At 41.8% G+C, this 13,373-nt stretch overlaps 1 protein-coding gene across 1 annotated transcript in view; it reads right to left on the bottom strand.

Annotated features, from left to right (window-relative positions):
• LOC115949173 (secretory carrier-associated membrane protein 2-like) overlaps positions 1 to 7,382 on the bottom strand; it is a gene marked incomplete at its 3' end in the record, with an annotated part of 14,654 nt that extends 7,272 nt beyond the window's left edge. The window contains exons 1-2 of the mRNA XM_031065603.1: positions 7,212 to 7,382; positions 1,970 to 2,047 (exon numbers count right to left, since the gene is read on the bottom strand). Of these exons, the coding sequence (XP_030921463.1) occupies positions 1,970 to 2,047; positions 7,212 to 7,268 (135 nt within the window). The remainder of the gene's footprint in view (positions 1 to 1,969; positions 2,048 to 7,211) is intronic.
• Between the last annotated feature and the right edge of the window lie 5,991 nt (positions 7,383 to 13,373).

The following is a 13,373-nucleotide window of genomic DNA, read 5'->3' as shown; positions in this document are numbered from 1 at the left end:
TTCCTGCTTGTGTGTCTCCTCCAGCTAGCAAGGTAATGAAATAAAATTACTCTTTGCATATGAGCTGTGGTTTTGTGGTTGTTCCAGCTGCCTGCTGGCATTAACTCACACAGTGACAGTGTGCTTTCATATAAGTCCATCATCTTACTTTATAAATAGTGGACAGCCCATGGCCCATTGAGCTCTCCTGCATGGCAGCAGGCTGCATACCTGGATCTCCCCTTAAGTAGGGACACCTCTCAAGGTTACTCCTTGAGGTTGAAAGATTCCTTACTATTGTAGCAGTGAGCCCCTGAATCGGGAATAATGAGCATTGACTCCATGATTGCAGAAAGCTGATAAATTGCTTTATTATACTATACTATTAAGAAAAATCCATCACCCTTGCAGACAGTCCGATACAGACTTCTACCAGATTGGTCAATCAAATCCAAACACCATCACCGGTGTCCAATTAAGAAATCCCCCTTTGGTAAACAAATCTCAATAACACATTCCACATGTGCACAACAAAAGGTGCAGCAAGTGAAGATAAGAATTGTTTCTCATTCTTTTCTCTGATCTTCTCACAGCTTCCCAGGAAAACCCTGGGAGAGAGCTATGTCTCTCTGTTTAGAGGATATGTGATTTCCACACCTTACCACAATAGATGCTTAGTGATTAATAGCATGCTAAACTTTGAAATCTTAGCTAAGATTGATTCTGCACATATAATCCTTTAGACATAAACTGTTGATCAAGTCTGAGACTAGGATTGGATTCCGCTGAACCTAGACTCCTCTCTGAGGAGTTTAGAAAGCAAAGGAGTCCTTTCTGAACCTCATGACTCAATGGAAGGGTCTTCTCAACCACTTTATCTGACTGTGTCCTCTATGCAGTAAATAATCAAGCGTACCTTGCCATCAAATCTTGTCAAACCAGTCACATTTACCATTAAATCTCGTTAACTCAGTGTTTTATATCAATAAATAAAATTATTGTTGCTTCTCTCTTATAAGTGAAGTGCATCATTCCATTCACAACAAGACAAAACTCAATTCTGCTTTGGGCCCCTTTCAGCAAGTCACCTTTCCTTTAAGGGTCAAAGATCATTTAAGTCGACCTATCCACTGAATCCTCCAAATACTTGATGGGACTATCTATCCTTACACATCTTCCATTACCTCTAGCTAGCTCTTAACATAGACTATCTCAAATTGGAAGGGATCCATAAGGATCATTAAGTCCAACTCTCTGCTCCTCACAGGACTACCTAAAACCAAACCATATGACTTGAGGGCATTGTCCAGATGCTCCTTGAACTCTGGCAGGCTTGGTGCTGTGACCACTTCCCTGGGGAGCCTGTTCCAGGGACCAACTGGCCCCTCAGTGAATAACCTTTTCCTAAGGCCCAATCTGAACTTCCTGTGATGCAGATGCATTCCATTTCCAGGCATCCTATCACTGGTCACCAGAGATGAGATCATCACCTCTTCCTTGCTACCTGACCTTGAGGAAGTTGTAGACTGCAACAAGGTCATCTGCCTTCTCTTCTCCAAGCTGAACAAACCAAATGACCTCAGCTGTTCCTCATAAGTCTTGCCCTCAAGACCTCTTACCATCTTGGTGCCCTTTTCTGGATGCAGTCTAATAGTTTGATGTCCTTCTTAATATTGAGGTGCCCCAAAATGCACACAGTACTCAAGGTGAAGCTGCACCAGTGCAGTGTAAAGGGGGACAATCATCTCCCTCAACCAGACAGAAATGCAGTGCTTGATACACCTCAGGACACGCTTGTCCCTTTTGGTTGCCAGGGCACATGGTTGACTCATAATCAACTTGCCATCAATCCAAACTTACAGATCTCTTTCCACGGGGCCTCTCTTCCCCCAGTTTGGATGTTTTACATCAGTCCCAAACACTTAAAACAATACCCTACAAAGCTTACCTAAAAAGATAAATGGCATTATTAATAAATAAATGCGCTTACTGTTCTTGAATCAGAGAAAGGATTGTACTCATCTAGTCCTGGTGGAACATTTCTTGTCACTTGTGTAACAGAAGGATCCTAGAAGGGAAAACAGTTTTGTAAATGTATGCATATGTATACAAGCAACAAGTCAACACATATCATCATATCGTATAAAATTCTAAAAACGTTTATTTTCACAAAAAAAAATCCATCTCTGTCTCTGAAACGACATCATCCTGAGCTTGTTAAATACCTTTATCCATAATCTGAATGAGGGGATTGAGTTTACCCTAAGTAAGTTTGCAGACACCACCAAGTTGGGTACTGATCTGCTTGAGGGTAGGAAGGCTCTGTCAGAAGGATCTAGACAGGTTAGATGAATGGGCCCAGACCAATTGTATGAAGTTCAACAAGGTCAAGTGCTGGGTTCTGCACTTGGGTCACAACCACCCCCTGCAGTGCTACAGGCTTGGGGAAGAGTGGCTGGAAAGCCGCCCAGTGAAGGACCTGGGTGTGCTGGTCAACAGCCAGCTGAACGTGAGCCAGCATGTGCCCAGGGAGCCAATAAGGCCAATGGCATCCTGGCTTGTATCAGAAATAGTGTGACCAGCAGGGCTAGGGAAGTGATTGCCCCCCTGTCCTCAATATAGGTAAGGTCACACCTTGAACACTGTGTCCAGTTCTGGGCCCCTCACTACAGGGAGGGCATTGAGGTGCTGGAGCATGTCCAAAGAAGGGCAACAAAGCTGATGAAGGGTCTGGAACGCAAGTCCTAGAAGGAGCAGCTGAGGGAGCTGGGGTTGTTTAATCTGGAGAAAAGGAGGCTCAGGGGAAACCTAATCACTCAACAACTACCTGAAACGAGGCTGTGGCACGGTGGGGGTCGGCCTCTTCTCCCAGGCAACTAGCAACAGGAAAAGGGAAAATGACCTAAAGTTGTGCCAGGGGAGGTTCAGGTTGGATATTAGGAATAATTTCTTCACTAAAAGAATGTTAAAGCATTGAAACAGGCTCCCCAGGGAAGTGGTAGAGTCACCACCTGTTAAGGAATAGTTGGAACCCTAGGTTCTGAGGCAGAGTCAGTTTATTATAGCTCAAGCTGGGTGCCTTCAGAGAGGGACCCTAAACTGATACTTAAAGATTTTTAGTTTTTTAATATTTATTATATATTTGTAGCTTTGTAGATTGCTAATGCATGGTTGTAGCTCCTAGTACTTTTCCTATGCTTTTTCCTTACATTTTGGAACAATAAGCTAACCTTCTAACACATTCCTAAAATACTCTTTTGTCTTGTTTTGAAGAAGAGAACCAACTACAAAGGCATTCTATTTTCCAACCAGAATCTGGGAAGACATAACAAAGTGGAGTAAAGAAGCCCCTGAACCAATTCCAGTGGGGTAGTACCCGGGGAAATATTACCAAACATACTAAACTTCTAATTGGACAATATATTATAGGTTTACTAATCAACTAACCTTATAAAAGTTGTAGAAATACTGTATCACATGCGGGTTTTGCCATATTGTCTACTTGAAGGCTTTTAAGCAAAGGTTTGCTTTTATATTATCATTCTAACATTGTTTGGGAAGGTTTGTTCTATTTCTGGGCAACAGAACAAAGAAATCCCTGAGCCTTTATGCCCTTACAGTCTGTGCACCGTATCTTCACACGTTCTGCATGCATCTCTTGGTCCGATAGCGATTTCAGGTCTCAGGTCTTCTAACACCTCATTGGATTCTTTCTCCATGTCCGTGTGGGCAGACCATTAACTGCTCTTATCTTCCCGCTTGGGCCAGCCTTGAGGCCCTCCAGGGTCTCAACCCTTATTTGAAGGTATCCAGTCTTTCTCTGTTTCCTCCCCTGCTTAGCCATTCATGCTGACAGAGTTCATTTAGAGTTCACCTACGCTAACTTTTGAGTAGGGCATGCTCATGCTAAGCTGTAAGCAAGTCACAATTCAACTTAAACCTACACAATTAATTTCTAATATTCTATAAGTAAGCTTATTTTAATCCCCAACACCATCCCTGGAAGTGTTCAAAAATGAGTAGACATGGCACTTCACTTTATGGTTTAGTGGGTATGGTGCTATTTGGTCAAAGGTTGGACACAATGATTTTCCAACTTTAATGATTCTGATTCTTATAAAACTAGATTAACACAGTCTAAAAGAAGCACCATGTCATACATTTGATTTTTAAGGGGAAAATGCTCTCAACAGATAAGGGAAGACAACTGTCTTTCTGTGTTGACCATTAGACTCCACAATTGTACATCCAAAGAACACAGCAAAAAAAAAGTTTTCTGTAAACTCTTGGTTTCCCTACCCAGAAGTACCTCCAACACCTTCAGCAATAGGAAAAGCATTTCAGAAAAATGAAGCTGAGGAAACAGTGTCCCATAATATCAAAAGCACCTCTGCTTCAGCTTCTACCTGAACTGGTAATAATAACAAAAAGATGTAATTTTTTCCTCCAATGAACTCTACAGTAAAAAAAAAATGCTTAAGGTTTAGCTTGAGAAAACAACTTCAAGAATTAAATATTTTTCTGTGCTAGAGAGAGGCTGGCTTGATTCTGCAGAAGAGCCAAAGTACCCACTATCATAGACCACACTAACTTCCTAAGAAGAAAAATTGTACATATTTCATGTGATGCCTGGTTTCACTACATTGTTTCTGTGGTTTAATTTAAGGTGTTTGCATCTTCAGAACATAAGAATGGATAGACTACCTGGATGTCCAGGTGTAGGCTGCTGGACTTGGAATTGTTCTGAACACATCAGTGAACAACTGATGCCAACAGGAACTGCACTTCATAATTCAAAACTACTTAAAATATTTCTAAAAAATTAGACCTGACGTCCCAAGGAATACACAGAATTACTGTGAACCATTCACCTTACACTCATTGCATCTCACTTTAAAAATGGAGCCAATGCAAACTCATCTAAATGCAGCAAGAAGAACTACAAAGCACTCCTACTTATTGCTGCAGAATAATAAAACACTGAATTTAGAAGTTAATCAGGATGTGAGTAATGAACATGTAGAACAAATGCTGTGCAGGACCATGTGCTCAAAGAAAAAGTGGCATTTAAATGAATGCTATCAAATTTGTATGTCATGACATGTATCCTAGTGGTTAAAAAAGTGATAACTGATATTCTATTGGAATAAGTAAGTCTACATTGGCATAACTTATTTTTCCATATTTGATATTTCACCTAGATAATAAAGTTAAAATGCATTATTTTTTAGGGCTTTTTTTAATATAAAGAGAAAAATGCCACAAATACAAGTTCCAATAGGTGATAATATACAGACACCAACACAAAGCTGCAGCATTGCTGGAACCACCAAATATCCAGAAACCTCAACCCGCTGCATGATTTAAGTGATTAAAAATTCAGCTACCCTCTGCAAATGCAGAAAATAGGGAATTTCTAAGAAAGATTTTAAATATCTGATGTCAGCTGCTGAATGCAACAACTGTAAAATGCCTTGTCCAATCTCAGACTGAGAAGGCTATGTCCTAGTGGACCAGTACTTCTACCCGAAATGGACCTGCCCTTGCACTAACTCCTTGCCTCAACCTGGTTGTCTTCAGCCACCTAGCCATTTCTAGTCCCTGCTCCTTAAGAGTGTTGATCTCACTAATTATCATCTTGCTCACCCAACTTCTTGTTTACTCCTTCCAGTTCACAAGTCCTTCTCCAGCCTTATCTCTCCTAAGCTTCTGCCAATTCAGCACTTTGAGTTTCCGGTCTTTTTATTTAATTATTAGTCATACCAATCAGAGCATAATTTAAGTATAGGCCATTTTTCATAACCAGATATTGCAGCTATTGGTGCACTGAAGTCACACACAGTCATTTCAGATGACATTTTAAGGATCTGAATTAGTTCAGGAGACTGGAATTTTAACAAATCAGCACAACCTAATTAATTATTTTCCATCTAATCTTTAATTTTATCTGGTCCTTGTAGTCCCTCCCCCATAATATCAATCTCAAAAGCAAAGATTAGTATCACACTTGGTATAATGAGGAGTCAGGTACAAGCAGCATCCCTGTGTTTACATCAAAAAAAGACAAGTCAGTCAGAAAAAAAAAAACAAAACCAAACAAAAGAAAACCAGAAAACCGCAGCACATATATCTCAAACATATAGAACTATTAAAAATGTCTCCTATGCTAGTGCATACGGACCCGCTGCTGTCCAAGGCTAACCCAGTCAGTAATGGCGGTAGTGCCTCTGGGATAACATATTTAAGAAGGGGGCCCGGGAGGCAAACTGCTGTGCAAGGGCAGCCATAATTGAGAACATGTGAGAGACTCTGCAGACACCAAGGTCAGTGAAGAAGGAAGGGGAGGAGGTGTTCCAGGCACCGGAGCTGATATTCCCCTGCAGCCTATGGTGAAAAGTATCACATTTGAATATTAATAATTGTTAAAAAAGAGATGATAAATTAAATAGCCACTGACTCAAAACCAACAATATTTTATGATCAATCCAAGCAAGCAAATACTTGAAAAAAGAAATTCTGTTTTATCAACTAAATTTTTTTACTTTCAGGAGATACCAAAACTGAAAAATAATTTCCTTTTAGACTTCCAAAAGAATTAACTACCCAAAATACTGAGCAAACTAGAGGTTTCTGCTTAACCTTTATCTTCCCAGAGAACATATTTTTTGATTCAACATCAAGTAAGAATATCTGCTGTAATCTTTTTATTAAAAGGCATGAGAATAGACACGGGAAATCTCACAAAGTAGATCACAAAGAATTAGTAAAACTAAAATATTAAAGAAAAAAACCGGCATCTGTCTTTAGACCTTGGCAATAACTCTTCCACATGATGCTCCCCTCTCCTTTCCCTGCCATACTAATGACAGGAAAAAGATGAATCTGTCTTTACAAACGTATTGTGTGAATCTGCAGGGAGATTGTGGACACTAACCTCTAGCGACGTGAATTTTCTGCACACTACTCTGCGATTTTACACAAGCACACGAAGCAGCTTCAAAGGTAAAGAAAATAAATAATCTCATTATATAAAACTGTTCCCCCCTCCCGAGGCCAGCACTACCCCACAGCGCTGCGCCTTCCCGCCCCGCCGCGGCTGAGAGCGACCTCCCAGCACACAGCAGAGCCGAAAACACTCCCTCCCTAGGACACCCGTAGCTTCACGCAGCTTGTTCTGCTCCCGCCGCGGCACTGAGGAAGGCTCACGGCATCCCTGTCCCCCGCTGCTTCACCTTGAAAGGATTATTGAGGTCCGGGTCTGCAAAAGGATTGTTGTCGAAGTTCGACATGGCAGGCGCAAGCGGGTCGCTACAATCACTGGGGAGCCGCTATCACCAACTGCTGCGACCGAAGTCCAACCCCAACAAGCCAAAGAACAAAATGGCTGCACCGGAAGCGAGATTGCGGAGCGGAAGCGCCCTGGAAGAGAAAAAAGCTCCCACTCCCAGGGCGAGCAAGATAGAGTAGAGGTTGGAAGAGTTTTAGCTCTTATATACGTAGCTCTAGTGACTCAAGTAATCCGGTGACTTCAGTGGGAGCAATTCAGGTGCCCAACACCCGAGGAGGAGTTTCACAATTAGAAAAGATACGTGATTAGCCCAGGCTGTCTCCTCTCAACAAGTTCTTTCTACACCTTGCTTTCCAAATAGTAGAATTTCTTTTTTGGGCTAGGTAAGAACTACGTACTTGCAATTAACCATTTCTAATTTTTGTACAAGATATAGCTCATAAATACATCCATTTGATTTTTAATATGCTAAGAAGTTCATTGAAAAATAAGTTCCACTATTGAATGGGTGACTTTAAATAAAAAATACCCAGCCTCACAGAATTGGTTTCACTCAGTGATTTTCAATAATTCGGAAATAATTGCCTTCTTAGCAAACAAAATTGTCTTAATCTGAATTGGGCATTTTCTCAGAAAGAAGAATTTAAACTTCAACAAACAGTAGATTTCAACTGCTTGTGCAAGTACTGTATTTGTATGCTTGTGTATAAAAAATCTTGTGTAAGGAAACTTAAGCCAAATCCTGGTTCTCTCAATTTTCTATCACTTGTGGAATTTACAATGCTTATGCCAACCTCAGGTGGTGGTAAGGAGTGTTCACATCAACTGAGAGGAAATTGACTCAATGATCTTGAAGGTCTCTTCCAACCTAGTGATTCTGTGATTCTGTGAAAACCCATCAGGTTTTTCTCAATCCAAAATGCTTGAATGCTGAGTAGGCAACCAAGTGATGTCTTGAACAGATCTCTGTCCCAATCAAGTAAATCACAGTTTTACAGAGGATGTACCTTCAAAATATAAAACCAAGCTGTAACAAATAACTTCTGAAAAAATGTTTCCTTTCATTAGAATGGAGAAGTCTATGCAGCATCAAATACAAGCATAATTGTTAGAATAAAGAGGGATGGAGAATCTCAATGTGCAATGTTGCTATGTGAGCTCTTACCTAAGGCTCTGTTACAGAAGTTGTGCAAAATGAATGGCATGGAAGATTGACCAATTGCTAGAAACTCATGTAGAAGAAAGAAGCATGAGAACTCTATGGTAGTGTAAGTGCAAGGTACAACTTCAAATTAGATTATATGCAGATACTGGATTTAAAGTCTTGCTGAAAGTTTAGGGAGAAGACACTTAGTCTGTTAGGTAAAACTACCTGAAGAATTATTTGACAACAGCTCTTGGAAGAATTTAAAATAGAACATTTTTTCTAGGTTCTACAGCAGACAGATTTACTTGAAAAATGTTGAAAATATTTTAACTTAGGAGAGAAAAAAGAGAAGTGTGATAATCAGGCATTTCCATATAATACTTAAAGGTCATGAACCACAATATTCCCCAATTTTTTTTTGCTTTAATTTAAAAGAAAAAAAGTGTGGAGAAGATAGGAGAAATGGCAGAAATAACAGCATCATTCAGAACTCTCAAAATCTGCTATGTGCAGGCTCCTATTTAATCTTTCTTTCTCTTTTTTACAATCAATGAAGCCCTGGTTTTGCAAGATAATAAATCCAGTTTCAGTGTGCTGATTGCTGAATCTCAATCTCTTGTTTCCATCATTATTGTGCTTTAACTCCATCTGGCAACTAAGTACAATGCAGATGCTCCCTCCCTCCACCCCGGTGGGGAGGAGAATCAGAAAAAAATTAAAACTTGGGGGTTGAGATAAGAACAGTTTAATAATTGAAACAAAGTAATCTACAATAATAATACTAATAATGCCAATTATAATAACAATAATAATAATTGCAATGAAAAGGAGAGAGGAATAAAACCCAAGACAAACAAGTGATGCACAATACAGTTGCTCACCACCCACTAGACCGATGTCCAGCCCATCCCTGAGCAGTGACTGGCGACTCCCTATCAACTCCTCCCAGTTTATATACTGAACATGACATTCTATGGTATGGAATATCTGTTTGGCCAGTTCGGGTCAGCTGTCCTGGCCATGTTGCCTTCCAGCTTTTTGGAAACCTCCTCACTGGCAGAGCATGAGTCACTGAAAAGTCCTTGACTTAAGGTGAGCACTACTTAGCAACAAGTAAAACATCAGTGTGTTATCAACATTATTCTCATGCTGAATTCAAAACACAGCACCGTAGCAGCTACTGAGAAGAAAATTACCTCTATCCCAGACAAAACCAGGACAATCATACAAAGTGTTGAGCCAATATAAACTTGTTTAAAGTAGTCTGAAGAGGTAGCTTTAGTATTATCCTAGGAGCAAGGCAGCTTTATCAGTTCTGCTGTTTTGCTCTTGCACCCTTTTCCGAAGGGTGAACCAGCGTAGCCAGCTCACAGACAGAGATGCGTAACCAAGCCAAAACTCTGGGGTTGCCTAACGGGTGCAACAGTGAATACTCACAGGCTGGTGAGTGTCTTGCCATTTTTACGTGAACCCTGACCACTTTCTGAAGCTGAACACTTAGATTTTCCCATTTTGTTCCAGAACTGTAGCGGGATATTTTGAATTCTTCCCTGTGGACAGTTCACCTTTTCAGAGGTAGGAGAAAGATTCCCAGAGCCATTTCAGCAAAGACTCCAAGATGAACTGCACGAACAGAGGTGCTTTAGAGCCAAGGATCATGCTGAGGGAGCGAGGAGAGCTTTCCTACTCTACAATACCTTGATACCAGAGCAGAGAAAGGCCCCCCAGCCCCTGTCCCGAGGGGAAAGCGGTGGAGCCGTGACTCAGAAGCGACTGTGACTCAGTGTGGGCAGTGTCAACAGGGACAGTGCTCACCCCCATCCGTACAAAACCCGCCCCCAGGGATCGTGAGCGGCTTGGAATGTGGTGAATGTAGCGGGCCAACAAGGGCATGGTAGGGTGCTGCAGCTCAAGTAGTTAGCTCAGCTGGTAGTCATCACCCTTGCTGAGGAAGCTCAGATATGGTGTCCACTTGGATAAAAGTTGCTTCCTCTGTGCACACCAGAAAGGACATGGTGACCCACCCATGAAAGCATGCAGAGGTCCAGGTCTCAGTCTGCAGGGAGTGCCAGAGCCTGGTGCTGTGCTGCTCTCAGAGGACAGCCAGGAGAACAGCAGTGTGAGGTGTGATCAGGTGGACGATCTGGTCAGCCTGGTGGCAGAGATGAGAGATGAAGTAGAAAGACTAAAGTATCAGGAACTCTGAGGAGGAGATTGACTGGTGGAGCTGCACTCCACCATGCCTTAGAAAAAGGGACCTGCTGTCCACTTCACAGGAAGCAATGGATCCCTCTACCCTCTCACCACCAGGTGGAAGGAGGGGACCTTAGAGCTGGAGGGGAATGGAAACAGGTTTCTGCTTGGGGTGGCAGGCAAATCTACTCCCAATCTACCTCACTTTCCCAGGTACCCTTATATGATAGGTATGAAGCCCTGGAATCTGAGGACCAGGGAAACATGGATGAAGGTTCTTCTGGGATAGAGGTGTCACCCAGTGTGAAAAATGCATATTATATGATTGGCTCTTTGCAAATATTAAAATGAATACTATATGTGTTATGTTGGAAAGTTATGTTGTATTAATCTCTTTTAAGTAGTATAGTAAATATAGTTTTTAGGCTATAGCATAATATTAAAATAGAAACTATGTGATGTAAGATACTTTTTGTAACTGATCCAAGGAATGGAAAAGATAACCAAGAAATTCTTCTCATTATCCTCTCTGGATGGAGATACAACAGGATTCCAAGAAAATAATTATTGCCTCCTTATCGGGAAGGCCCAGACTCTGAGGAACCAGAGAAGATTGATTTACAAGATGAGGGGGGAAGCTGAAGTTAAGCAGAAAACACCCTTTGTTTGAAAAGAATTTTTGAATCATGTATGAAATATATGATTATGCAACAGGCTATTGCTTTTAAAGGTTAATCCTTTGTTAGCGAGCCATGCTTTTTGGGTCTTAGTGCCCAAGATGCATCCAGACGTCCGTAGTTCTTTGTTTTTATTGTCCTTTATTGTCCTAACTCTGATTGTCCAAATTCTTAATGCTCTAATTTTTATTACTAATTTTATAACTATTTTATTACTATTAAACTTTTAAAAATTGAAAATAAATGATTGGTGTTTTTCACACCCAGGGCAGAGCAGCCTAGCGCCTGCATCATGATCTCCTCAGTTAAGAATAAAAGAAGTCTAGTAGTCATTTGTGACTCCCTTTTGAGAGGAATGGAGGGCCCAATATGCTGACCGGACCCAACTCATAGGGAGGTGTGTTGCCTCCCTGGGGCCCAGGTAAGGGACATCACAAAGAAACTTCTCAGCTTGGTATGGCCCACTGATTATTACCCTCTACTGATTTTCCAGGTGGGTACCAATGAAGTCCCAACAATAGGGCTGCAAACAATCAGGGCCTTGGTTCAACTGGTCAAAGGATCTGGAGCACAAGTTGTGTTCTCTTCTGTCCTGCCAGTTGCAGGGAATGATGGGGCAAGAAACAGGAAGATTGTTGCAGTTAGTGTTTGTGTTACCCCAGTTTTCAGTTTTGTAATCCAGGTTCTCTGATAATGGTTGCTTCCAAAACCCTCCCTATGTTGTTCCAAGTTGGTTTCTCCCTAAGTTGCATCCACCCCTGATGTAAATCCCCCCCCTTTCTCCTCCCCTAGAGTTATCCCATTGGCTGGCTGTTTGTACCCACCCACCAGTTTTGGCCTGTATATAAACCACTGCAGAGCTGAGCTCTTTTGCTTCTGAATCTCTGGATTAAAGACTTTCTGGAATATTGGGCAGAGAGAATCCGTCGACTCTTACTTTTCTCCCTGACACTGGTAAAGCTAATCCCACTGTAGAGCCGCAGCTCTGAAGTTCAGCTATTGGTGAATTTATCCTGGAGTTGTTCCATGCACCTTGGCATGGCTGCTGGTATTCTAAAAGAGCTAGCTAAGACTCCAGTGTTTGCATCAGAAGATCATGCAGAGATTGGTTTTACCCGCAAAATGTTGGGGCTTTTTGATCATGGGTCCATTTATACAACAGTGAGACTGCTGGCAACAAACAGGGTTCACTTGTCTCAAAGGAGAACAGGGATCTTAGCTCAGGAGTTAGCAGGGCTAATTGGGAGAGTTTTAAACTAGATTGGAAGGGAGAAAGAGACAAAACCAGGCTTGCCAGTGATAAGCAATGGAATGTCAGGACAAAACTTGAGGAACTGAGTGCTAGTGACATCCCTCAATCTGCTCCACAGGGTGTCAGCTACAACAAACCACACTTGAAATGTTTCTATACCAACACATGCAGCATGAGGAACATACAAAAGGAGCTTGAAGCCTTGGTCCAGTCCCAGAAATATATCACTGACATAAGTGAAACCTGGTGGGATGAGTCCTGTGGCTGGAGTGCCCTGTCGGATGCTTACAGGCTTTTCAGGAGGGATAGGCAAGGCAGGTGAGGTGGTATTACAAATGGAGAGGGGAGAGCTTAGACAAGTCCCTGCCTTTGCTCAGATTTCTGGCAGTAGACAGCAGCTTTATTGAGGTGGCCAGCTGTGGGAAAGACATTTTGTGCTGTCCCTGTGAGCCAGCAGGGCCTCCTGAAGATAAGGAGAAGCCCTATATCTCTCCTGAAGGAACGCCAAGGTCATTACCACGGAGACCAGAGAAGGAGAGAAAGTTGGGAGATATGGACTCTCACTGGCTCAAGAGTGACGTGGCTCTCTGGGTGTCTACTGAGAACTTTGTTTCTCTTTTATGGCCAATGGGCACTGTATATGTGTTAGATGGGTGTCAATATTTGGAGGAACTATAAAAGCTACGTTGGCTTAATAAAATCTCTCTTTCACCCTTCTGATGGAGTCGTGTATTATTGTACTGTGTCGCGCTCTATAGCGACATCTGGTGGCCGTCCTCCATGATTACAACGGACTGTAAAGAGAGAAAAAAAAAAAGTTGAAGGGTACCCTAAAAA

The sequence above is a fragment of the Geospiza fortis genome, unplaced genomic scaffold (assembly GCF_000277835.1).
Source record: "Geospiza fortis unplaced genomic scaffold, GeoFor_1.0 scaffold449, whole genome shotgun sequence".
Lineage (NCBI taxonomy): Eukaryota > Metazoa > Chordata > Aves > Passeriformes > Thraupidae > Geospiza > Geospiza fortis.
This window is presented reverse-complemented; position numbering and strand designations above follow the sequence as displayed.